Here is a 25936-nt window from a genome sequence, read left to right as displayed (position 1 = left end):
TCTCACACCATCAGTGCTCAGTTGACCCTTAAAATAAAACAACATTCCTAAAGAATCTGATTGCTTTTACTCGCAGACTGTATAAAATAGCTTGACTACAGTCCATGGTACTAGCTGCATGGTAGATTTTAATTGTAGTTGGTAGTTTAACTTTACGAGGAGCACGGGAACGCAGCACGATTGTTGCACTGGTCAACGTAAACCTATGAGTGGTGTTCTGCTCCAGTGCGACCCACAGACTGGTGCGACCCCTATCTGCCAGAGCTCGACACTCCAAATGGAGGAGAGGAGGAGAAGAAGAAGAAGATGCTGCCGTCCCTCGTCCCCAACCTAAGTATTTTAACGCTTGCGTGAATATGCAGTCATTTTGAAACGTCCCTGTGTGACATATTCAGCTATCGTGGCGCTCTGTTTGGGTCGTTCAGGATGACGATGGCGTCCCAGTGCACGGAGCAAACCGTGCAGGAGTTCCTGATGGAGAGAGGAGGGAGGGTCCAACAGATGGAGCTAATCAATCATTTCCTATCAGTTTCGGGGCAAAATGACCAGTCAAAGGAAGATTTGGATCGCGAGGCGCTAAAATGCATCGTGGACAACGTGGGTTTTGTAAAGGTGGAAAACGGTGTAAAATTTGTTTGTTTAAACCCTGAAGGCAGCGCGGAGTCAGTGATGCGTACTGACACAGGCGGCCACGATCCTGTGGAGTGCAACGGTAACATCCAGGAGACACTGGACAACAACTATGTCAACGGCAACCCTGACAACGGAGACCGAACAGGTGAGGTACACGCACTTTTAGTTGATGCTAGTGTTTTATTTGTTTCAATGTTCAACGCAAAATCCCATGTTTCTCTATATAATCTGTATGCAGCCACTTGGCTAAAGCAATAGCGTTTTACTAGTTTATTTATTCGTGTGGATTGTATTGTCCCACGGCATTGGCTCTCCATTGTTTTTGAAGGCCAATACATAGGTTATATGTTGTCTAGACTGCAGTTGTCATAATCCATAAATCCATAAATGATCAGACTCTTTCCTTTTGACCTATATCTGGCCAAAAAAACTAAGATTAATAATAATACATAAGGGTAATGATAACACAAAGAGATAACAACACTCGCCTTAGGTATACCTGTGTGGGATTACAATGGAAAGGTGGTTTCAAAGTCAATTCAGGTTAAGATTGTAACACTCCATCATACAATGGCAGAGCTGGAAAAAAAAAACATTTCCAATTGTTTCACAGGAGCATCCAGAATTTTAGCAACCAGCATGGACAATGACACACCATCTAAGGGTAATAAGCAACATGCGCCCCCCTTCCAGAATAATAAGACCAGTACAGTGACTCCTACCTCTGGAGGAGGAGGGGAGGTGAAGCTGAGGGAGAGGAGAAGGCGGGAGTCAGCCCCAGTCATTGGGATGGCAGATCTGGACCAGGCTCACCCTGCAGGGTCCCACAACCAGCAGGTGAGAGGGGCCCGCAGGGTGTCCAAAGGGTCCCAGCGGGCCTTGCTGACCAGCTGTCTCTCTGAAGACAGCGCCTTTGAAGGATTGGAACCTGTTGGCGATATCAACACACCGAAGGGAAGTCGCAGGAACTTCATAGAGCTGATGATGAATAGTTCTCCTCAGGTAGGAAACTATGCTTCTCTGGCATGCAAAGGCTTCCATGTAGATTATTATTATTGTTATAGGTCATAATGTTATATCTCTGAAAGCTTTAGAAAGTTCTATACAGGGCATAGCAGTTCAAACAAATAATACTGTAGGCATGTGAGAAAGTGTTTATACAAAAAGGCTCTCAACCTGTAAAACTACTGTTTCTGATATAATAGGAAATTTCTGCTGCACTGTTTCTGCTGGTTTATAAGTTTGGACCATGTTATATGTTTGGCTACACGTAAAGCAGTACCGTAGCATCAGGTGTTTCACCCTTCGGGTGTGCTCCAAAACCTGAATGGCACACAGTTGTATAGAGCAATGTAGCAGGTTCCCATGCCTTTGGCTAAGAGCTCAGCCTTTGACAGCTGGTGGAAAACACCATTTTGTGGTTTAACCACAACACAATATTCATGAAGAGTGACTCCACAGCAGCAGTTTTTTTTTGTCTTATGTAACTACAAGACACAGTGTTGTAATTTAGGCAGGTTGACCTAAGACCTCCTTTTAGTGATCGTCATAAGGCATTAACCAACAAAATGAACTATTTCAAAACTAAATGTTTACTGTCAAAGATGTCTTTATACAATTACCATCAGTTTGATACTTTACTGTGATGCAGTGCTGCCCAGCCAGTACCCTGGTATCCAGCCTACTTTTGATTCGCTGGTCTTCCACAAATAACAATAATGCTTGCATGTGGTTCTTTAAATGTAGAACATTTTAAGTGTTGTGAAACTTTTTTTATACTGCTGTTAAAGGTCCTTTTGAAGAACCATTGTAGCAGGGTATTAGTTAAAAAGAACTTTTCTAGAAGCCATATTTATATCACCATAAAGCATTCTGAAGTGGTAAAAGCTAAATAAATACTGTATTTTAAAGGTAATACAAAAAAGTGTACATAAAGTATGCACCTCTTTCATTCCTATGTTTTTCCCTTTGCAGGTTCGGCGGTCTCTGATCAACCGTGGTTCACGCCTCTGGGATTCAGTGAGGAGCGATGGAGATTCGGCATCGCTCCTCTCGTCAGCCACTGATGAGGACTGTGCCTCAGTGACCCTGGACCCGCTGGAACACGAGTGGATGCTGTGCGCCTCAGATGGCCTGTGGGAAAGCCTGCAGCCCTTGCTTGCTGTGGAACCTAGCCTAGTAGCCAAGAGAGACTTTGTGACTGGCTTTACTTGCCTCCACTGGGCGGCGAAGCAAGGCAAAGCTGAGCTGCTCTCCCGGCTGATGGCGTTCGCCAAGGAGAACACTATACCTGTGAATGTAAATGTGAGATCAAGTGCTGGATACACACCGCTACACCTGGCAGCTATGCATGGACACACACAGGTGGGTTGTGTAGATTGTGTTGGTAGTGGGGTGACATGTGTTGCTCGTGCTGAGTAAAGCAACAGCAGATTGTATCTGCTCCGCCTTCCCCAGCTAGAGTTCCTCTTCAAAACAGAGTGAATGATCTAGAAAAAATAATAACTTCATTTTGTATCCACTGTTTTACACAAAATGGGTGGGAAAAGAAAAAAAAGTTTGTCATCACGCATCCGTTAGTTTAGCATGGGGTGACAAAAACAATTTTCAAGAAAGGTAAATAAATCGAATTTTGAAACAAGTAAACAAAAAAAACAGATTATAATTTGGCTTATATTATGACTGAAAAAAACCCTAAATGTAACTGTTAATGAATCCGAGTTAGACTGAAAAGGCTAACTTCATCTGTTGGCCTTGGCCAGATAATAAAAAAGTAGTCTAAAAATAGGATAAAGTAATACGACATATATCTTTTAAAATTCATATACACAACATAATAAATATGCACCAAATAGTACAGTACATACTGTATCGACCAATGAATGACACTACAGTATCACACTTTGTAGATGGCTACAATCCATCCAAAATAAGAAAAAACAGACTAGCAAGGATAGAAAAAAACGTGGAGTGATCAAGACAGACAAGATGGCAGCAGAACTAGTATCCTAATGTTGACATGCTTGATAATTGATGAGATACACTTTCATATGATGTAATTTACAGATGTACAGTATGGCATCAGAAACCTTACCCATAAGGCACCACTATGACAAGTTACAAGATTTTAGTATCTGAATATCCCCTCCACTGTGTGTATTAAATGTGCTGTGATTGACAGGTGGTCCGTGTGCTGCTGTCAGACTGGGAGGCGGACCCTGAGGCTCGAGACTACAGCGGGAGGCGAGCCATCCAGTACCTGTCGCCACCGCTGGCGGCTGACCTGCAGGAGGAGGGAGTGGTTACCTCACCCGGAGCTGAGACAGACAACGAAAACATAAACAGCGGGAGTAGCGGAGGGCGCGGCTGGCGATTTCCCAGAGTCCTCCAGGGCAATCTGAACCCACTGCGGCTCCTGAACCCACCCGCTGAGGCGACAGAGGACGGAGATGTGACCGGCGGGAGGACCAAGGGGGGCGTGCAGAGGAAGTCATCTCTGAGCCGGCTGAACGCCCGCTTGCACCGAGGACGCCACCGAGCCCAGATCATCCACAGCGCATCCTTTAGGGACGCGGGCGAGGTGGCAAGAGGAGAAGAGCTTCCCATGAGCCCTCTCCGAACCCGACCACTGTCCAACCTGTTTGGATGAAGAAACACAACTCTTAGGTACAAACCATGTGTTGATTTACAAAATGCAGTTTTCTCACCTTTTATAAGCTGACAGGTCAGACATTTTTATGAACAAAATTAACAGCACACATTCTAATATCTAGTGTTACACTGATTTTGACATTTTATTATTATAGGATTTGATAACTACAAATGTCTGTTTCTCTAAAACACGAACTTATTTCTGTTCCAACTGCAGTTATTAAGCATATCACTGAGGGCAGGTCGCAGTTCATGTAGCATCTTTTTTGCTACAACAGTTCATTGAGTTAAAACTGAATTACCGCTCTGTGAATTGCTTTTGAACTTGTTTTTTCTATAATGTTCCTAGGCTCTGTTTTTAGAGCAGGTAGCAGACATTACACAAGTTTATTTGTTTTTATTTTATTTTTTATTTAATACTCTACGCTAGAAACAATGTTCACAGAAAGGCAAGAGCAACAGGCTGGATTTTTTTCAGGTTTTCACTTTAGATTTGACTCACAGTGGTGACGGATTTGAGAATAGCACTTAGGTTTGATTCCACACAGTTATCTACAACCTTGTTTTTGTTTTGCAGAGTAAAGTAATATATTCAAAGAAATCATTTTATATATTTCAACCTTCTTTGACTGTTTTTTTTTTTTTAATACGTACATTTCTGTAATGTGAATCTTTATTTTTAAGTACCAGATTTTAATATTCAAAGATTCTTGTATGTACAACCATGTACAGTTATGTCATGTTTGCACTTGTCACTTTGAAAATAGTTTGTAATTACTGGAGGAAACTGCTCCAACTAAAACAATGACAGCTGTTATTGTTCCCATGTCATATGTATAAGTTCATATTGTGTACACAATACAAGAAGGTGATCAAATTGTTACACATTTTGGTTGTTTAAATGCACCTTTGTAAGTGTACAAATTATTTTTAATTTGTAGCTATACCTTCCTTTTCAGTTGATTAATACTCAAAACAACAAAGGCTAACATGGCTATAGTTAGATCCAAGTAAGACACTTATCAGTTACACAGTAGGACTGTTCCACAGGGTGAAAGCACACAAAGAACTGATGTTTTTCTACTGACTGTAATGTACCTCAAATCCTCTGAGCCTGGTCACTTGTTACATTGCTTCATTGTGGGGGAGTTTAAGCACTATGGGCCTCTTTCTATTTAATAAATTGCCTGCATAGCTCTAACCTTGCATGTACACAATCATTTGTTCATTAGTCATGTCTGCGTCATCTGTGGATAAAGAGCATAGACCTGAAATGCTGTATGTTTAGCTGAGGAGCTCATTGACTTTTTGACTGTTTTCCCAAATGTGTGAACCTTGCACATCCTAAAATTCATGATTGTTCCCTTAGTACATTGTAGCATCAGACGGCTTCAGTGTATGGTTAACTTTTTTATGTAGAAATTTATTTTACAAACCTTCTTTGATGTCACTTTTTTCATATGCATGAACAGGGGAAATCTGTGCACTGTTAATGTTTTCTGTAAGTCATTGTTTTTGTCTTATTTGTCAAATACTGTGAAGTTATGTTGTGTGAATACACTGTTACTGAGCCACTGTCATTGTGTCTCTTTCTTTAATATGAAATAAAGCAACAATGGTTTGTGTAAAATTAAAGTCAGTGGTCTGTATGTTACGGTTGTTCTAAGCTAACAGAATATTTAGTAACGGACAAAGGATGTTCAGAGGTGTCACTATGTATACACTCATTCAATACAACTAGAAGGGACTGAATCTCCAAATTAAGTACGCTATTTTGTTTGGCAGTCCAGCTGACACCAAGGGATTGTCCCGGTCTGGTGGTGCTGAATAATTGATGATCAGATGCCACCATTTACAGCATATCCACTGCTTCCTGTCCACAAGCTGCCCATGTAACACTGTGCCGAATATATTCACAGCCATTCCTCATTTTGCACCTGTTGTGTGTGTGTATCATGTAGTTGAGCATGTTATCCACAGCATTTCACGAGGATAAGGCAAAAAAAAGTTGATTAAGTTAAATTATATTCATTTGCCACCTAAGATGTAAATGTATTTGCAGTGAACACTCAGTGCCTGGGACTGGACAGATAACCACTGTTCTGACGATGGTCTTCTAGTACTCATGTTTCTTGTAGCTCTCATCTGGGTCTGTCCTCTACTTCATGTTTACCAGAACGAATCAGCAATATAAAAGCAGGATTACATGTTTACGGTCATTACAATCAAATGGGCTGCTTGTATAAAAGCAAATGCTCTTGAGTCAGAATCTGCGCTTCTAATGTTTGGCTGATCTCTGTTTTTGCCATCATCGACTAGTCAAACAGCATTTAGGTCAATAAAAGGATGAGCCTTTTCCTGGCTCGGTAGATTTTAGAGGCTAGTTGCCTTAAGGCAAGCTATCTGTTAGATGACTGCTGATCGGGCAAGAGCAGAGAGGCTGTTCTGACTGCAGCTACTGACCTACATACAAAGTGAAGGGCGTAATGCCTATTATGTAAATTCCTCTTTTCAGGAAAACTGTGCCAACTTTTTTGCCTGGGGCCTCCGCTGTTGGACTAATCCATGTCCAATCAATCCCCTCCTCTCACTCTTTCCCCAAAGTAGTTACCACAGTGATGATGACATTCAAACAAAGCCTAACTTGTGACTAACAGTGCCAAATAGCCATCAATGTAGTAACAAATGTAAATTGTCAGCTGGATGTTCTGTTGTCCCATGACAGTTCCTATAAAAGTATTCATCCCTTTTGGAAGTTTTCATGTTTTATTGTTTTACTGTACAAAACTTAAGTACATGTAGTGTGCCTTTTTTAGGCCAAACATCAGAAAAAAAACTCTCACTTAAAGTGAAAACAGATTTCTAGTGAAATTATAAAATTATTATTACAAAAAAATAAAATATGAAATAAATAGAATATATGTTTGTATAAAACCTACAGGTGTATTTTAAGTCAAGTCAATCTGTACCGTAGTCCTTAGATAGATCATAGGGTGGTCTATAATTTGTTGGCTACTGCAATCCCTTGTTACCCATTGACTAGCTACACACAGGTAATCTCCATTTAGCTATTTAACTGTATGACTGTTCACCAGAAAGTCGCGATAATATCACTATAAGCTATTATCTTATGCCATTTTCTAATTTTCCTGTATTTTTCCGCACACATGTTCCACAAAGTGTCGCTGTTCTGAAAACAACGGCCCCACGGTGTTTCTGTTTAAGGTCAAAGTTTACTGCATGCGGAAGTGGCATGTAGTTAGGGTTTTTGTTATTTCCCCGGTGTTATAACAAATCCATGGATTTTCTTTGCAGTGTTGGCTGCAGTTACAATAATTTTGTTAACATTTTTTGCCAGTAGGCTTACGGGTGTTAGGTAGGTGGCGGTGAAATCTAGTCGGATAACTGTCTTCAGCATAACCTCATAAATACAAGCACACAGACGTTGTTTAAAAGGTAACGTTAGCGCTATCTTACAAAACACTTCGAGCTAACTAGCCTGCTACTAAAGTTAACTAGCTAGACATAGCACTAACGTTAGCTATTTAATTAATCAATATAGTGTGCGTGTATGTAATAGCTAAGGTTTTGTCCGACGCATGTTATAAAGTGTAAACATTAACGTTAACTAGTTAGCTAGTCAATTAGCTAGCTAGCAAATTTCGAGGATGTCCCCCTTCGGGGTCTATTATAACGCCGTTATCGTTACATGTAGCTAGCTAGCTAACATCTTTTTAACTTTAGCATAATTTGGAAGCGTTTAGTCACTAGACAACTGTAATTACGTTGACATTCCTATACTAGATACAGGTTTGTCGCAACGTTTCCGTTAGTTGTGTTGAGCTAGGCAGTGAAGTTTGACTATTTGATGAGACAAAGCGCGAAAAATAATTACACCATGCTATGGTTATCTACCGTGCAGCTATAGCTATCTTACATTACACGTCTACCACTACTTTATATTGATAAAGAGCATAGACCTTCAAAAAAGGACAGATATGTTTTAAAAAAAGTTTTAATTCATTTTGTGTAAGACTTGTGTTTTCCGATCAACAGTGAAATAAAAACAAATATTGAAATACATATGATTCTACTTCTATGTCAACAATATTGAATTTGGATAATGTTGAATGGATCTTCCCGGTAGCGTGGAAACTCTATTTTTAACTATATTGTAAAGTGAAAGCACTAAATAGTTTACTAATTCTGGGTAATTGTTTCTAGAACAGCTCACTTGTGCTAACAGTGTTCACTGTCTCTCCAACCTTTCTGCAGCTTCTCCAAATGTCTGCTACAATGACCACCATTGTCCACGATACTACAGAGGCAGTGTGCCTGTCCTCTGAGTACAACCTGTACCTCAAGCCCATTGCCAAAATGACCATCAGCGTGGCTCTGCCACAGCTCAAACTTCCAGGCAAGAGCATCTCCAACTGGGAGGTAATGGAGAGGGTAAAGGCCATGGTTGCTCCAGAACAGTTTTCAGCCCTGCGTATCTCCAAGAGCACCATGGACTTCATCCGCTTTGAAGGCGAGGTGGAAAACAAGACAGTGGTCAAAAGCCTGCTGAGCCGTCTGGATGTGAAGTGCATCAAACTTAGTGGATTTACTGATGTACTCAAGGTATGACTTACATTATAGATAGATAGATAGATTTTTATTGAGCCCAAGAAAAATGGGAAATTCCGGTGTTACAGCAGCAAAATCAGTATAAATATACTGGTGCACATTCCCATGATCAGACTTTGCTCGTTATGTTGCTTATTGCAGCATCCGGTCCTTCATTAGTAATTTTGAAAGCTGTAGTTTGTGGTGCAGTTTAGTTGTACTGTGTTATACTGACAAATTATTATTTTTATTTTTTTTAATTATGTTTTGGGGCTTTTCCCTTTTATTGGATAGAGACCATAGATAGACAGGAAAGTAGAGAAATAGATGGGATGACAGACAGCAAAGGGCCACAGGTTGGATTTGAACCCTGGCCACTGCAAAGGACTCAGCCCACATTGGGCGCATTGGTCTACTGTGTGAGTTAGAGGCTGCCCCCTGACAGATATTTCTAATGTTTTGCATACCTCATTAATATCAGTAAGAGTAGAGTCCAAATATTAGAAACACCTCTCAGTATAATGCAGTGTACCAGTAATTATGAAGTTGAATCAGCACCTCTGTAAAATTGTTTCAAAAATGTATTTTATTGAAGGGCTGTTGTATTTGACTGCATCATTTTCATTTAAGTGTGCTTACTAAACTGGTAACTATATATATATATAATCTCAACCCTACTCTCCCTCTCTTTCCTCAGGTTCGTGCAGTAGAGAACAAAGTAGACTTCCCGACACGTCACGACTGGGACTCCTTCTTCCGCGATGCCAAGGACATGAATGAGACTCTGCCAGGAGAGAGGCCAGACACCATCCACCTGGAGGGACTTCCTTGCCGCTGGTTCAGCCAGAAGGACTCCCCGTACCCAGACCGGCCCTCTGAAGAGGTCCTCACTGCAGTCTTTCAGGCATTTGGCAAGGTAGGACATGTTTCTGTTTCTGTTAAGTAATTACAAATAACCTTAACACAGAATTGAAATTATGTTATTTGTTAGTTTGAAATAAGATAAATTCCCACTTAAGGGCTGGGCCTGGGCCATATGATGATATATAGTGTCAAAACAATATATGGTTTCTATCACAATGTTGAAAAAACAGCGTCCAAACTGCATCACCATTATTTACATCATTAAATTCCTGTTATGTATATTTTGCACTAAATCTCTTGTTAAAAATGAGAAAATACTGAGTATTTTTCATTTATCAAGTATTTAATTCATACAGAATTATACAAGAACAGGCTTTACCATGTGGTTATTTCATTTAGACTAGTTATTAAATAACCCCAAAACATGCTATTCATGCATATGGAGATATGAAATAGCATATATCGGGATGGACAAATTTGTGACGTGTAATGAGGTATTATTCACGTATTGACTTTTGTAATTAGGCAAAACGTTATTTTTTCACTCAAACAATTTCATTCAAAGATTTAGCTGTGGTTGTATGCATTACATGAAGGTGATATAATTTTCTAAACATTTGATTGATAAATAAATTAAATATTGCAAGAAATCACCAAAAGCCATGTATCTTCTATTGTCACATAATCAGTATGAAGAAACTTAGTCAAAAATAACATTAAATGTTTGATTCGGTCAATTTACCCCCTTTTGGATTGTAGGTGCGACATGTTGACATCCCCATGCTGGACCCATACAGGGAGGAGATGCTGGACAAGAACTTTAACACATTCAGTTTCGGGGGTCATCTCAACTTTGAGGCTTATGTCCAGTACCAGGAGTACGGCGGCTTCACCAAGGCCATGGACACTCTGCGCAGCATGAAGCTGATGCTGAAAGGAGACGATGGAAAGGCAGTGGCCTGCAACATCAAGGTACTACAGGCTCTTATGGTTCTAAAGTACTGCACAAGCCATGCTATTGGTTAGGGCAAAAACCTCATTGTTTAACTGAACCCTTGAAATATCCTTCTCGTAAAATCTTCCTGTTTCTGGCTTTATGACCTGAAGTACGTAATGACTTTTGATAAAGTTGTTTGAATTCCTAAATGTGGTCACTCCTAGATAGAGATTTGATCAATGCAAAATGGTCCCTGGGGTATCCCTCTCTGCCTTTTGAGAAAATGAAATCTTAGATTGGTCAAGCTAGAATCTAGCCCCTTATAACATCATAAGAGACCTAATAGAGAGAGACATCATGGCTTTCAAACGAGCATATGGCAGTTGGTCAAAGCCACACCCCCAGCCTCCACCGCTCTCCTCAAAAGCCACAGACTCAGAAATGGCACATACTATGGAAAGCTCATTGTGGGACTGGCTCTAAAATCTGTAATTCTGCACCAAGGCTGAATTTTGGGAAAGAGACTTCAGGCACAGTATTAGGGGACCACTAAGGTCTGTATAAAAGCATCCAAAAAGCACTATGTCATGGGATCAGGCAAGTGTTTAGAAAACATGGGTTAATGTGTATAAATAGACTTCTTTACTGCCAAGAGTGAACATTGCAGGGTAGTGTGTTGGCCAATTGAACCTGTAAACGTACATGGTAATGTGGGATTTCTTTTTAACAATGATGTAGTTCTAATTTTTAAATCACGATTATGAAGTTCTTCTTACACGTAGCTATTTTTGCATACCTCTGTTTTGCATGGTAGGCCACATGTGAATTTCAACTGTAGTGATACTGCAGATTGGCAGATTTTAGCAATTAGATTGTGTTGTTCAGAGACGCATAAGACGCTTTAAGACCTTTTAGTGAAATACGAATTAAAGCTGAGTCATTTTTTTTCAAAGTTAATGAGCATAGGGGGAGCCAGGTCTTAATCCACAGAATTAGGCTTCAATTTGAATTAGGGTATAAGAAGCAAGGGAGGGTTAACATATTGTTAGTTGATTCTGTTCTTAATTTGCAGAAAGAAAGAAAGAAAGAAAGAAAGAAAGAAAAGGCATCTTTAAAATCACAACACCCATTTACATGGCTTTATCTTACTTGCATATGACATGAAGTATGTTAAAAATGATGGCCCTCATAACCCTTTTTATCCAAGGCATTCTGGTAATCAACAGGCAAATTATCAATGAGTTATATAACTATTTTACTGTAGATTTCAGTAATAAGTTGTTGTAAATATTTTTAGGGTTGAAACTGCTAAGCGGTAGAACCCATCTATGTTTGTCTGTTTTAGTTATTATTATTATTATTATTATTATTATTATTATTTGTTGTCTGCCGCGCCGGCTCAACTTCCCGTGAGCTGGAATGAGCTAGAAACATGAAAGTTGGGGGAATAACTGGAAATGGTGTGCATGTGCCTATGAATTACTTTATTTATATGAACCCAATCGGCCACATGTTTTGTGTTTTACTCAGGTGTCCTTTGACACCAGCAAGCACCTGAGTGAGTTGGCTCTGAAAAGGAGGAGCATGGAGAGGCTGAAGTTACAGGAGCTGGAGAGGCAAAGAGAGGAGCAGAAACGACGGGAGAAGGAAGAGGAGGAGCGCCGTAAGGAGGAGGAGAGGTATGATGGAATACAAAAGAGAAACAGAAAGCTAGTTTTATGATGGACAAGATCTCCAGAAGATCCATGTTACTCTGTAAATCAGGGCAACGTATAACATTGGTTACTTTTGTTGTCACCCACTCACTTATGTTTGGTTAATTTAATTTAGCCCTCGCTGTACCAAGAAACGTTAAGATGAATTGCTAAACAGCACTGTTTGACCAGAGCAGATAGCAAAAGGTTACCAGTAACACACATTCACAGAGGACAATTTACATTTTGTTTAGGAAACAGAAGGAGCAGGAAGAGGAGGAGAAGGAGAGGAGGAAGGAAGAGAGATTACGAAAGCGAGAGCAGAAGGTGCGGGAGAGAGAGGAGAGAAGGAACCTGAAGAAGGTGAGGCGACAGCAAGAAGAGGAGCAGAAGAAGCTGCAGATGAAGATCGCCATGGAGGAGAGGAGGCTGCTGCTTGCTCAGCGCAACCTGGAGTCAATACGGCTCATTGCTGAGCTGCTGGCCAGGGCCAAGGTACGGCATGTACATAAAGATGCACAATACACTCTCAATGGACACACTCTCTGTCCCTCTCGCTGTCTCTCTCCACACAGTTACTCCTCCCAGCCAAGGAGCAGCAGTGTCTCTACCTAACTGTCTGACCTGAATTTGGATTATGCTGCTGGTTGTTTTATTTATTTTATTGTTTCTACCGTCTCCTCCTCTCTAGGCCGTGAGGCAGCAGCAGCTGGAGAAAGAGAGGGCCGAACAGGAGGACCGGGAAAGACAAGAACAGGCTCAACGTAAGGAGGAACTTGCTCGTCTTCAGCAGCTAGAGGCCTGCCGACGCAAGCAGGAGGAAGAGCTCCGGAGGGTGGAGGTGGAGAAAGAGCGAGCATTGGAGCTCCAGCGCCGTGAGAAGGAGCTAAGGGAGAAACTGCTTTGCAACATGTTAAAGAAGAGCAGCGGTAAAACCACACAATCTGGAGGCACGCAGGGTCAGGCTGGCCCTGTAACGAGTGAGGAGGCCTCTGATCCTGGTGGTGTTATGATGTTGGGGCTTCTTGGCCAGGTGTACGGAATGAAGGCAGTTGAGAGCAAAGAGAAGCAGGCGTCCAAATCTAGCGTGCATGCTCAAGTTTCGGGCAAAAACAAAGCAACAGAGGAGAGGAGAGGAGGGGACAGGAAGAAAGGCCGGGAGGGAAGGAGGAAAGAGGTGGGGAGCAGACACAGTAGGGAGAAAATAAGGGGCCGGGAGCGCTCCCAGAGAGTGAGGAGTTCTCATAGTCGGGGGTCGAGGAGGCGCTCCCACAGCTACAGCCGGAGGAGAAGGAGTTCCAGCCACCGCAGGAGGAGCTCCAGTGTTCATAGGAGGAGCCTCAGTCACCGTGGCAACAGGAGGGACAGCCACAGCCATTGTAGTAGGAGCTCAAGCTCCAGCCGTGACAGGAGCCGGAGCAGCAGTGGGAGGAGTTACAGCAGAGGGCGGCGCAGCAGGCATAGTCCCCGTAGATACAGCAGAGGCAGCTCTAGGACCAGCAACAAAAGTAGAGACGGGAGGAGTCACAGCCATTACAGATACAAGAAACACAGCAACAGCAGAGACAGGAGCCACTCCAGACGCTAATCTTATCAATATTATCAGTTTATTGTTGATCTACTCCCCATTCACCAGCTTACACCTAAAAGAAGAAGAAAAAAAATTGTAGGGCCCTTAATTAAGCAATGTGGCAGTGCACCATATGGCTTTGTCCAGAATAGTGCAGCTTGACAAAAAAACAAGAAATCCTTTTAAAAGTAAGATCAACTCCACAGATTTAACTGTAACAACACATGTAAGTGGACCCTGTATGTGCAAGGTACCGTATGTAAATTGTTGCAGTTGATTCTAGGGACTTGGTTTAACCTTTTTTTTTTATTTAGTTTTTATACATTTCACACTGTTGAATTGAAGCTGCCAACAAATGTTAATTTATCAATGTACAATGTTTTGACATTTAACAGTTTCATGGCATAAAACACCAAGTTTACGTTTAAAAAAAAGAAAGAAAGAAATATTGTTCTTTTCCATATGTGAAAGACATTGTATCCACGTTTGGACTGCAGTATTCTAAAACTCAAAAGGGTATTACAATTTTATTAAATGTTAGTGATCATTATGTAATTATTGATATGCATTACTTGACTGGCTAATACATGTTTGAATTAAAGGTTCATATCATAGACTCACTGCATTTACAGACTGACACACAGTCTGACCCTACTGTCAACGCAAAAGTCTGTTGACCTCCATTTTCTACAAGCAAGTTGTCTTAGTGGTTGAATAACAATGAGTTTTAGAAAGTGGCAAATACTGAGAACAAATTTCTTATTTTAAAGTGTCACCAGCCTGTCTTACACACTGATAGAAGTTTTACACACTTTCAGACCTCATGCTTAAGCTGACCCATAAACTGTCCTGTGTTAGCTGCCTAAAATATTTCTCGGAATACTATTTGCTGATGGTCATAAGCAGCTCAGAATAACACAACTGAATTCCAACAGTCTTGTCGTCGAGCTAAACCAAGCAGCACCATTTTTGATGATTAGAACATTTTATTTGGCAAAGCCTGGTTTGTTTGATTTGAATTTCTGAGTGTTTGGAAGAAGTTAGTTTGACAAGGAAAAGTGATTTGTTGAGTGAGTGAGTTGTGTGATGACTTGAAGTTTAAATTCATGATAGCATAATGAATAATATTGGACAAGCCTCAGCAAGCAGTGTTCTCCCTCTTTCCTCTCTTATGCAAGTCAAACACAAGGGATCGAGACATGTCCAATTCCTAACTTTTTTTAACAAGTTAGGAAACCTTTTTCTGAGATTTCAGTCAAACCAGCACAGAACCAAAAAAAAAAAAAAAAAAGTGAGGATGCTTTCATGTTTACATTGTTGTGCTGGATACATTTCTTTAGCCTTACTAGTAACTGGACATACTGTTCTCCTTGCTGTCTTTCAACTTTGGAGAAGTCAAATCCAATAGTTTTGTTGACACTGCTACATCAACGTTGTTGGCATGGCAAAGCCCATTGGTAACGTGTACTGTATGCTCGTGAGCTACTAGAGCATGTCTTGCATACACATTCAAATAAAAATTCAAGCTGACAACGATGTTCTGTCACTTTAACTTTTCCCTTTAACACTGTCACGCTCCACTGTGATTCTGGTCAGTTTTTGGAAATGTTATTTCATAACAAACTTACTTCCTCAGAACCTTGTGTAAAGCATCAAGGTGACAACTTACCCAACTCCAGCTGTTGTATCTGTATCTGTGTCCTGTCCTGCTGTCTTGTGGGGACAAATAATGAATAGTCAAACTGATTAGTGTCTCTGTAACCTGTGACATGACCGCCTGTGTCATTAGGCCTCATGCTACCATTAGTCACTCGGTGGAAGTGCACTCAGGCCATAAGAAGAAGAGAAGGGGAGTATTAATTTTATAAGACACAGTTTCTCTACAAAGGTTTGGTATTCCAGAAGAGTCAATCACATTTTGGGGTCGTGGAAACAGATCTGGTATGAGAACACGCAGATTGAAAGTCTCCATATGAGTGTGTGTGAGTGATAATTAACAAGGCAGCAGCTTGTTACCAGAGAGTTGTTTCATTGTCCAATGCAGACTGAGCCCCTGCTCTAATCTGGGTTATCTGGCTGTAATCAGCTTAGCCCACTACTGCTGCTGATGCTGGCTGGCATTTTCTGTCGCTTTAGTCTGCACTGCCATTCAAACACACCTGCTGAAGGGCCTCAGGATTAATACAAACTAGCAAGAAAGTCCACTTTCCATGTAGAAGAGGTTGGAAGAGATCAACATTCAGTCTTTTCGAGCAATCAAGGAAACTGGTCATGGCTGAGAGTCAAGAAACAGGTTCATCTGAGGGGACACATGCTGCAGACATGTACCCCAGAAAAATACTGGAGTATATGGAAGGATTTCTCATCTCCAAGGTAACACATCTTTCCTGAGTTATTTAGAGTTAATAGCATTACTGTAAACTGGAATTGAAATAGCTTCAAAGCCACAAAGTTGATCAGTCAATTGACATAAAATCCACTGTTAACTTTTTTAATTAACTGATGTAATTGTTGTGGGATCTTTGTGTTTTAAGTTGATGGCTGTACAAAGAAAAGCCTTTTCAAGACAACCATCTTGGGCTCCAGAAAATCACGATGAGCAGTTTTCCCATTGAACATATAGTATAATTGTGAGGTTAAACAATAGTGAAAACCATCATTAATTGCAGCCCAATGTCTCATCAGACAAGTACATAAAGTGCTATTATAATTTGTAAAAATGAATTTTATATCTTTTTGGTTATATTTGTGGCTTTGTCACCAACCTCAGGTCAATTACCTACTCTATAATAGATTCTGGATGATAAGGCTTTAATTAAGTGATCCCCGTAAACAAATTGTTAATGGAGCAAATGGTAATAGGAGACAAGAACAAGTCAACCGTAAATAAATAAATGAGAAGATGTAAAGGGAAAGTGAAAGAAATGAAAACAGTATACATATATATGCAGAGTCTACGTGTATATATATATATATATATATATATATATATATATATATATATATATACTGTATATTTAAAGAGTATGCAGAACATAGGACTACTAACGAATGAAAACAAACACATCACTGAAGTATACTGCATACCGTTTAACTAGAGCTTTCCTTTACAATGTGGTAATTTCAATCCTTAACTGTTCTTTAATACTGGCCTTCTCAGCAGAATGTAATTAAGCACAACAAATGATCTACAATAGACACATGGATACGTTTGGTCTTTCTGTTGAAATAACTGAACCATCATAATAGTGCTGTCCTGATTAGTGTAAATATATAGCGCTATAGAGACTATAATTTCAAGGATCAGATCATCTAATTAGTGAACTCTATGAGTGGGTACTGCAGACAGAGCATTCTATTCTTCTCTCTCTCTCTCTCTCTCTCTCTCTCTCTCTCTCTCTTCTCTCTGACCCAGACGGTTTTCTCTGCATGCGAGCTGGGTGTGTTTGATGTGCTGCTGGCTTCAGAGCGTCCCCTGTCTGCAGAGGAGATCAGTCAAGCGATCGGAGCAAGTCTGGATGGCACACAGAGACTGCTGGCTGCCTGCAGCGGCCTACAGCTGCTCAACACACACCAGGACAACGGACAAGGTCAGCACACAGCCAAAATAAGAATAATAACTCCTAAATAGACCAACAACTTGTCCCTCTAAATAATAATAATATTTTCAGTACTACATTATGTAAGACTCTAGGGTTGAAAAGGATATGAATGTGTAAAATGTAAATAGAATTTCACAAACATTACCAATGAAACATAATTTTTTACATTTTTGTCCATTTCTCACGTTCACAGACATGCATTATACTGTGAATCGCTGCACCACCTACGTGCACACCTCTACTTCCGTCCCTGTTTCCGACATAGACATAAGAGGTTAAACCTTTGTCACCTGCAGTGATTCATTCACAGTCATCTCCTCATACTTCCACCTCTCCCACCTGTGTCAGTGTTTTACAGCAACACAGAGCAGGCCCGTGTCTACCTGACCCGCTCCAGTCCTGTATCCCTCTACCAGTCCATCCAGTACAGCTCCAGAACCATCTACCTCTGCTGGCACTACCTGACCGACGCTGTCAGGTCCGTACACTGAGCATGGCCTAGAGCTGCAACTAAAGTTTTTATTTTTTCAATTCAAAGTTTAATTGTATGGGCTCTAAAATATCTGTAAATGGTAACAAAAGCCTGTCACAATAAGCACCAATGGATATGTGCAGCCCAATGTGTTAATCTCAATTACAATTATGCAACACTGCAATTAGCAAATCCTTAAAGTTGAGCGGCTGAAACCATCTTTTGACATTTCCGTCTTGATTAAGGACTTAATCAATTAATCAGTAATTGAAATTAGGTTTCTGTCTGGTGATGAATCAGTCGATTACTTGGTTTAATTCCTGTCAGACTTCAGTATGTCTGAGAAACTGGTGTCTATCAACCAAACTTTAGTTCCTGAGAGATGTTCACAGCAGGGGTTGGAGCCGATTCCCTGGTCTGTCCCAGGACGTGGTCTCTGGCAGGGACCAGTGGTTACTGCCACTAGGGGAACTAGAGACACTGGATACAACCATAGACTGTATATTAAAAATAAATAAACAAACACTACATAAACCAACAATTCACAGATCACTCAAATGGTCAGTACAAGAGTACAGATCACAGAGGAGGTGGTCAGGACCAGTGAATTTAGTGCCCTTTATGCCAGTAAGAAGCTGGTCATGATAGGGCTGCACGATCATGGCCAAAATGATAATCACGATTATTTTGATCAATATTGAGATCATAATATATCTGATATAGTGTATTTTATACACAAAAGATTATGATCTCTGACATTTATCCAGCTAACAGTGCTGCCAAAACAACAGGAAAGGGGAGAAAATACTAAAGCCGCTTCACAGGCCACAGGGACCATAGGGCAGACCACTGAGGATCTGGTCGTGACCAGAGTCTCTAGCGGCCTTAGTAGTAACCCTGGTCCCTGCCAGATACCATGTTTCCGGGACAGACATCAGAATCTACTACAAGCTCCTCTTAATATTTACCTTAGCTCCAGTATTATTTTTTAAAAACGTGTTTTCCTTCAACTGGTTAATGATAATAACAAGACAATGCTTCTTTAAATAATGCTATAATGCCTTGTACTATTCAATTAAATGAGCAAGCCAAGAGTGAATCTCACACAGGTAAGCCAGGAGGGGCTGGGAGAACTGCACGTTTGGTTTGTAGCTGAAGGATGTGGATTCTAGTCCTTTTCTGTTTGAACAGTGTCTGAAGATGGAATTTAATCTCATTGTTGAGAGGAGAACAGAGGAGACAGCCAGCCGCTCTCAGACTGGATTCACTGCGGCTAGAATAGACAGAGCATGATCGTGAATTCATGTCAGCACATTTGATCCAAATCAACTGTGGCGATGAGATGAAGCCATTTTTGAGTAGTGAGACGATCAATACCTAGACCTCACATTTTGTACACTCGCAAATATATGTGAAGATTCATCAAATTAGTTACACATACCAATACATACAGCACTATGTAATGTGGTCGCCATTTATGAATATTTCTGCCTTTGATTTGTTTCAGAGAGGGAAGAAACCAGTATGAAAAGGCTTTTGGAGTCACCTCGAACGACCTGTTTCAAGCTCTCTACAGGTAAGAAGCTGTCTTTGTTGAACACGCGCACACACACACCAGCACATATGCATGCACAGACACACACACACATTCTCGCTCATTTACATTCCACCCCTGTCTCTCCATCTTAAGCCTGTCTGTCACTTTCTTCTCTTTTCTCCCTTAAAAACAGACTCATGGGACTTATTAGGGCGCAGGGGATGTGTGTTTGAGAGGGAGGGAGTGATGTGAGGAATCTTGGAGCAAAAAAGAGAGAGAGAATATATCTGCTATTGTCCTTGAGGGCTTGTGTGGTTATGGTATCTACTGCCCATAGTTTTAATGCTTCACTGATCTTCCGGTCAGCAGTTTTCAGGGGTCACACTCTCAAAGTTTCACACTTTGTTTGCTAATTGGTTTTGATTGGTGTGCCAGAGGCACTGTAGCCTACCGTAGAACACTGCTAATCCCACAGCAACAGAGACTGTTCACAGACTATATCACAGTGGAAGAGCTCACTAAACATCCTCCCTTCATTTCCTCGTCGTGGCATGATTTGGAATACCAGTTCTTTAAAAAGGGGATCTGATGCGCACAAATGGAAGATGAAACAGATGTTAAAATTCCCATTTCCATTATTATTTTACATTTAAACCGTAAAATGAAATGTACCAACACCAATTTGCAGATATATTCATTAGCCACACACATCACACCAGTAGAACTGGGAAGTTTACATTTGACGTATTTCTTTGCATGTAAATGTTTTTTGTTTTCTTTGTATTTTTTCACATCAATTTATGTTTTGTATTTTGCTGTTGATAACAAAAAAAATCAGGGCCATTCAATTCTCTGTATATGATATTTTTGATTCATTTTTGTTCTTGTATCCTTTTGATAAGCAGCTGACAGATGATCTCACAAAAACGTCCTCATTAAAAGAAAAAGTTGAATGCAAAATGAGAATGTTCAGAATATGAACCATGCACACATAATGTAATACACCCCCGTGCAGAAGAATATGCAATTCAGCTTTAATTCATTGCAAATTAAAACACCCCACAAGAAAAATGTCAACACCTGCGCACAATTGATTTAATGTGGAGTAGCAGTTGCTTGTCCCTGCTGATTTCTCCTGTGAATACTGTGGGTAAATAAGCAAAGGGGAAACAACCACTGAAGACGTTCGCTGCATTCTCAGAGTTCTGCAGCAGGAGCAGGATGAGTCAGACTCCTGTATACTCATCACCGTTTAACCAGCTGAGTACTAGACCTGAATAATTTACAGCCAAGTCCCGTCTACAGCTTGAATTCTCATACTTGAGAAAGCAGAAAAGATTTGGACTTGCAAGAGAGTGTGAATTTAGAGAGCTTTTGAGATTTAATAAACAAGACATTTCAGTGGAAGAAGTTTTACAGATGATAACTTATTATTTGTTCAAACCCAGATGCATCTGATGGTTTCAGCATTTACAGATGAGTCTGATTTTCATGTACTCAGCAAAAACAAAAGCAGTTTCTGTATTTTTAACATTGTAAGGGGTTAAATACTAGAACGGTGTTAATGCCTTCCTTGATCTAGTCATGTATATATTTATATATGAGTATTTTTACTCTATGTCTTGCAAACAGTGAGTATAAACCATCAATGATTGGATTATTTAGGTTTATTAGTTTGAGCATATGCTGGTAACAAACCTGTTGGTCTCACATTGCAAGATATAACTTCACTGCACTGTGAACTAAGGTCTACATCCAACTAGTCTCGCTTTGCCAGACCAACTACACGCTAAGCTCGGGACAAAGCAGCGGGGGCTCTGCAAAATGGTCTCTGGAAGGAACTTGTTTCAGTGGAATATTTGCACCCTGCAAAAGAAAAGCTACATATAATATTAAATTGAAGTTAACTGTTCACACAATACATTAACATGAGCTATGTGTGTCTCAGCACAATGGGACAATAGCATCCACCAACAACACATTTCCAAATCTACTTAACTCATTATTGAATGATTTGTGAAGTGAAATTAAAGTGGATCATACTTTAAAAGATACTTGTCATTCTTGTCTTCTATTATTGTTGATAATAATGAAGAGGCTAAAGCATCAAGACAGCTGTAGTGATCAGGAAGGTAGTGCACAACATGTCTGTGCAGAGTGCAGACGGATCACAAACCAGGATGATGTTCTAACAATGTTTATAAGGACAGAGACAACCAGGATGAGCCTTTTTTCCTCAATATGGTTGGAGACTTGATGAGTTTGTGTCAATGTAAATGTACTCAACCAGGGACAAAATGGCCTAGAGAGGTTATCATTTTGGGTGCAATAAATTGCACCCAAAATGTTCTCAAATGAAAGCTGACAGTCTGCTGTTTGGCCTTACAGTCATTTCATCTTTTCACATCTGATGTAATCAGTCCGAAGCCGCAACAATGAGTCACTTTCAAAGTTCCTCGGGAGGTCACTGTGTCATCTGAAGTTGGTTCATGTATCAGATGGCAGATCACTTTGCTGCTGTGAAATGTGTATTAATACAATTCAAGTGAACAGAGGATACTGTGTGTGCGCGCGCACATGTGCGTGTGCGTGGAGCCCCATGGCAGGGGAGAGTGCTGGGTGATGAGGTGGAGATTCCTCAGAGCAGCAGCAGTCACCACAGGCTCTTCCATTCTGCATCACCCTCTCTCTGTCTCTCTCTCTCTCTGTCTCTCTCTCTCTCTCTCTCTCTCTCTCTCTCTCTCTCTCTCTCTCTCTCACACACACACTTTGTAGCCACAAGTAGAAACTTTGTAAATGAGGAGAGGCACTGTGTGGGTGTGCGTGCATGCGTTCTACTGTTTATTATGGACAGAGAGCAAATAAAACCTTAGGTGACAGAAAATGATAAAGTAAGCCCTAATACACAGAGATTGAAATGAAAGAGAGGCTGTACTGATATGTTGAATGATATGTTTTGTGTGTGTGTGTGTGTGTGTGTGTGTGTGTGTGTGTGTGTGTGTGTGTGTGTGTGTGTGTAGGTCTGATGAGGAGATGCTGAAGTTCATGCAGTTAATGAACTCCATTTGGAACATCTGTGCTAAAGATGTGGTCACGGCCTTCGACCTTTCGCCTTTCAAGATCATTTGTGACCTTGGTGGTAAGTGTGTTTGTGTGTCTGTGTGTGAGTGTGTGTGCGTTTGTGTTTTCGAATTACCATATCTAATTTCCATGAAGGTGTGGAATCACCGTCATTAACATTTAAAATAGTTGCCGTAATGTGTTAACTCAGAGACAGCTGGCTAAGCCACACACATTTAATACAGTCGAGTGCACAACACACATGCACAAATGTGACCTTTATTATACCCCCCTCTAGCGTCTCTGAGTTAATAACTTTAAGCAAATCAGTCAAAGTCACCTCCACCTGGAATTTTCACATCCAGTTATCCTGTCACAAATTCAGCCAAGTGCCACCTTATTGTGTATCTGTCAGAAGATAGTAGGTCAAAAACACGTTTTTTTTTGGTTTTTTTCTTAAGAGCTGTACAAATACAACAAATAACAACAAATACAGTGTACACTTAGGGTTGATACAATAAAAAAAACAAAACAAAAAAAACATAAATTGATCGTCAGTTAAACATCATAAACTGCTTATATGGGAAATAAGTGCGAGTCCTACAGTTAAGAAGTTTCAGTACAGGTTTGTTGAGTCCCATTATAGTTTAAACGGGAGACTGAGCCTGATGTTAATGCCCTATCAACCGATATTTCTTAAGAATACAAGAAATATGAACATACCAATAAATATGAAGGAAAATCACGGAACTCCAATTTGCTGCAGACTAATGTAGCTTCCATCCATTGTTCAACAGCAGAAGACTGGGTGAATATAAAATGTGAAGAAAGATGTTGCAGCCTAGTCTTTAAATATGTAAAGGTAAAAAAGGTAGCTTCCTTGACTGATCTCCTGTTTGTGCTCTTCTCTGTCCAATCCGATCTATTTATAAAGTGCCTTTGAAACAGAAGATTGTCTTAAAATTGGTTTACACACAGAGCAAAGGGCACAAGGATAAAAAAGTGAGAAAAAAAGAATGAGCAGATAAGGATCAAAAACAAAAAAAGAACAAATTAATCTTCTGTTGTCACAAGAGTTTCATCTCCTGTCATGATATGAATGATTGGGGGGTAAAAAGCTTTTGACTGAGAGATGGTCACAGCTCTGTTTCATTTAGTCTCATCCTGTGTTCAGAACTGAGCTGAGAGCTGCATGTTGTCTCTCCTCCTGCACTCCTCCATTGGTCGAAAATAGACAGTAAATGATGGATAATAACGTAGCATTTATTGGATAGGATTAATGTTGTTTTTCAGAATTATTAGTTAGTCTATGGCTGTCAACATGCAAGACAATACTCTGTTCTAATCATATTAAAAGGATCCAAAGCATTAAACCCTAATTCCCACTGAGTTAAATCAGGTAAGAGGTTGTGATACAAGCATTGTACAGACACCAACACAGACTGAATGTATTTTGGATTAACATAATGAGTTAAAGTGCCTCAACATTAATCAAGACAAACGCGTTGAGTATAAGAAGTTATTTATACACCAGTGAGTCTTCATTTTTCTCTGTTTCAATGATTTAAAAACGGCAACATTTCAGTCAGGCAAAGAAAAGTCAAGCGGCTTTCTCTACCAACTCTATTTGACACCCATGGGTGGCCAACTTCTGTATGTGACACCGCAGCTGACCACACAGGGGAGCTGTTAAAACACTGAAAGACAGCGACACACATCCAGGGCAGTCCTCCTGTCCATCCTTTCCTCTCCTCTGTGACATTTTCAGCGTGGGGATTGTGTGTTCATGTTTATGCATTAAGGTGCACCACCAAAAGGAGTGCATGTGGAGAGCAGGAGTGTGAAGGGAGTGACGGCAGTGTCCCATTAGGACTTTGTCTCTCCCACAGCATCTGTTGTGTGTGCACACACCTGCTGCTCAAGTGCTCTGCCTGATTCTCTGTGTGTCGCTCTGTCTGTCCGTCCTACTTTCTGCCAACTTGCCGACTTTAATCCAAATCAGGTATCAGCCAGTCTTAGAGTCTTGATCATTTATATGATGAAGGTGATTTCTTTTGTACTGGCGGTCTGTGGGAAGCCCCAGCTTTATTTTACTTTGACATTTAATACGCATTTCAGTAGTATGTTTTGTCTAAAAATGAATAAGACACTTAAAGGTTACTGCAACTCTAAGTAAATTATATGCATGGTTCTGAAGAATAATGTTTTCTTATATGTCAACAGCCATGGAAAAAAGTGGAAACAACCATGGAAAAAAGTATTCACATAATTTACATGCGAAAAGTAATGATACCACAATGGAAGATAACTCCAAGGAAATGCATCCAAACTTTTATCATAGTAAGAGTAAACAAGAATTGGTAAAATGTCCTACGGATTTAAATTACATAATAAATATTTACGTATATGTGAAGATTGAAAGTATAGATCGATTAGAAAGAATTGTTTAGAATTTAATAGAATTTGATAAAAAAAGAGCCGTCGGAAAACAAACCGTCAGCTTGATGATGAGAGCATGTTCTGGTTCTGTGTGGCGGTACAACTGTACAACGTTTACAGTAGAACCAGCCATACAGATTTGTACAGATTTACTGTTTGGAGATTTATATGGATCCAATACAGATTTAGTAATGCACTACCACAAAGTTGAGAGACTTGCAAGGGACAGACTAAAAAAAAAGAATTTAATATACTGTATATGCAGCATGAGGCTGCGATAGCCTTACTTTTATTTATTATAAATCAAGCTGCAAAAATGTTGTCTCTTATTCACTTCCCACATCTCAGTATAATCTTTCATTAGACCCTTCCTGTTGTAAATGCCCATGTTCTTCAACTCCATTCACCCGTTTGTAGTCTCAAGCTGTGGCTGAGACAACCCTCTGTGTAAAGTCAGTGGAGTTCCCCCTCAGTGATTCCTCCACACAGTTGAATGGAGAGTTAGTCACCAATATCCAGTTACTGACACATAACAGATGGAGAACCTACACAGCCAGTATTCTACAAAAATGATTCAAGCCACCAAAAAATATGTAAGTAAAAGTAACTGATGTTTAGAAATACCAGCACATACTAGTAGTGCGCAATACACTAGATTTTGGTGGTTATTATTATTATTATTACACATTTCCAAAGTAATCTATATCACATAATATACAGTTAAAGTAAACAGAGAGAAAACAAAACAGAAAGAAAAAAACAACAGTAATATACAATAAATGTAACAGACTGTTGTTGGGGAGGAGTGAGGATTGGACCCAAATGCAGAGATGAGGACAGCAGGCAGGCAGGCGGGTGGTAACCAGGAG

The 25936-nt window shown here is 40.3% G+C and overlaps 3 protein-coding genes across 6 annotated transcripts in view; all 3 read left to right on the top strand.

The window, feature by feature from the left end:
• The first annotated feature begins 207 nt into the window (after positions 1-207).
• On the top strand, positions 208-5485 carry sowahca (sosondowah ankyrin repeat domain family Ca). The gene is made up of 4 exons (XM_034886671.1): positions 208-778; positions 1247-1635; positions 2608-2997; positions 3815-5485. Exons 1-4 carry the CDS (start codon positions 427-429, stop codon positions 4280-4282), a joined length of 1599 nt encoding a protein of 532 aa, XP_034742562.1. The 5' UTR covers positions 208-426; the 3' UTR covers positions 4283-5485.
• Positions 5486-7483: 1998 nt separating this feature from the next.
• Positions 7484-25227, top strand: akap17a (A kinase (PRKA) anchor protein 17A). 4 transcript variants are annotated; one of them, XR_004658634.1, is made up of 8 exons: positions 7484-7740; positions 8560-8907; positions 9590-9808; positions 10516-10728; positions 12224-12372; positions 12642-12882; positions 13079-14373; positions 25215-25227. XR_004658634.1 is itself a non-coding variant. In XM_034886668.1 (7 exons), the coding sequence occupies exons 2-7, from the start codon at positions 8569-8571 to the stop codon at positions 13973-13975; spliced, it is 2058 nt and encodes a 685-aa protein (XP_034742559.1). In that variant the 5' UTR covers positions 7484-7740; positions 8560-8568; the 3' UTR covers positions 13976-14578. The 4 variants fall into 4 exon arrangements, 3 of the variants coding, with proteins under 3 accessions (XP_034742559.1, XP_034742561.1, XP_034742560.1); XM_034886668.1 differs by lacking the exon at positions 25215-25227 and having other exon boundaries at positions 13079-14578; XM_034886670.1 differs by lacking the exon at positions 25215-25227 and having other exon boundaries at positions 7486-7660; positions 8557-8907; positions 13079-14578.
• asmt (acetylserotonin O-methyltransferase) overlaps positions 15967-25936 on the top strand; it is a 15756-nt gene continuing 5786 nt past the window's right edge. The window contains exons 1-5 of the mRNA XM_034886068.1: positions 15967-16330; positions 17373-17547; positions 17908-18037; positions 19539-19607; positions 22589-22707. Coding sequence (XP_034741959.1) covers positions 16229-16330; positions 17373-17547; positions 17908-18037; positions 19539-19607; positions 22589-22707 — 595 coding nt within the window. The 5' untranslated portion in view covers positions 15967-16228. The remainder of the gene's footprint in view (positions 16331-17372; positions 17548-17907; positions 18038-19538; positions 19608-22588; positions 22708-25936) is intronic.

This window comes from Etheostoma cragini, chromosome 11, assembly GCF_013103735.1.
Source record: "Etheostoma cragini isolate CJK2018 chromosome 11, CSU_Ecrag_1.0, whole genome shotgun sequence".
Classification (NCBI taxonomy): domain Eukaryota; kingdom Metazoa; phylum Chordata; class Actinopteri; order Perciformes; family Percidae; genus Etheostoma; species Etheostoma cragini.
This window is presented reverse-complemented; position numbering and strand designations above follow the sequence as displayed.

What these genes read in the sequence shown, in the direction of transcription:
- sowahca (XM_034886671.1), top strand. Translation starts at nt 427, where the DNA reads ATGACGATGGCGTCCCAGTGCACGGAGCAAACCGTGCAGGAGTTCCTG. An exon ending in TGACAACGGAGACCGAACAG is followed by an intron (nt 779 to 1,246) that starts GTGAGGTACACG and finishes ATTGTTTCACAG; the next exon opens with GAGCATCCAGAATTTTAGCA. An exon ending in CTATGCATGGACACACACAG is followed by an intron (nt 2,998 to 3,814) that starts GTGGGTTGTGTA and finishes TGTGATTGACAG; the next exon opens with GTGGTCCGTGTGCTGCTGTC.
- akap17a (XM_034886668.1), top strand. Translation starts at nt 8,569, where the DNA reads ATGTCTGCTACAATGACCACCATTGTCCACGATACTACAGAGGCAGTG. An exon ending in CGCCGTAAGGAGGAGGAGAG is followed by an intron (nt 12,373 to 12,641) that starts GTATGATGGAAT and finishes CATTTTGTTTAG; the next exon opens with GAAACAGAAGGAGCAGGAAG. An exon ending in AGCTGCTGGCCAGGGCCAAG is followed by an intron (nt 12,883 to 13,078) that starts GTACGGCATGTA and finishes CCTCCTCTCTAG; the next exon opens with GCCGTGAGGCAGCAGCAGCT.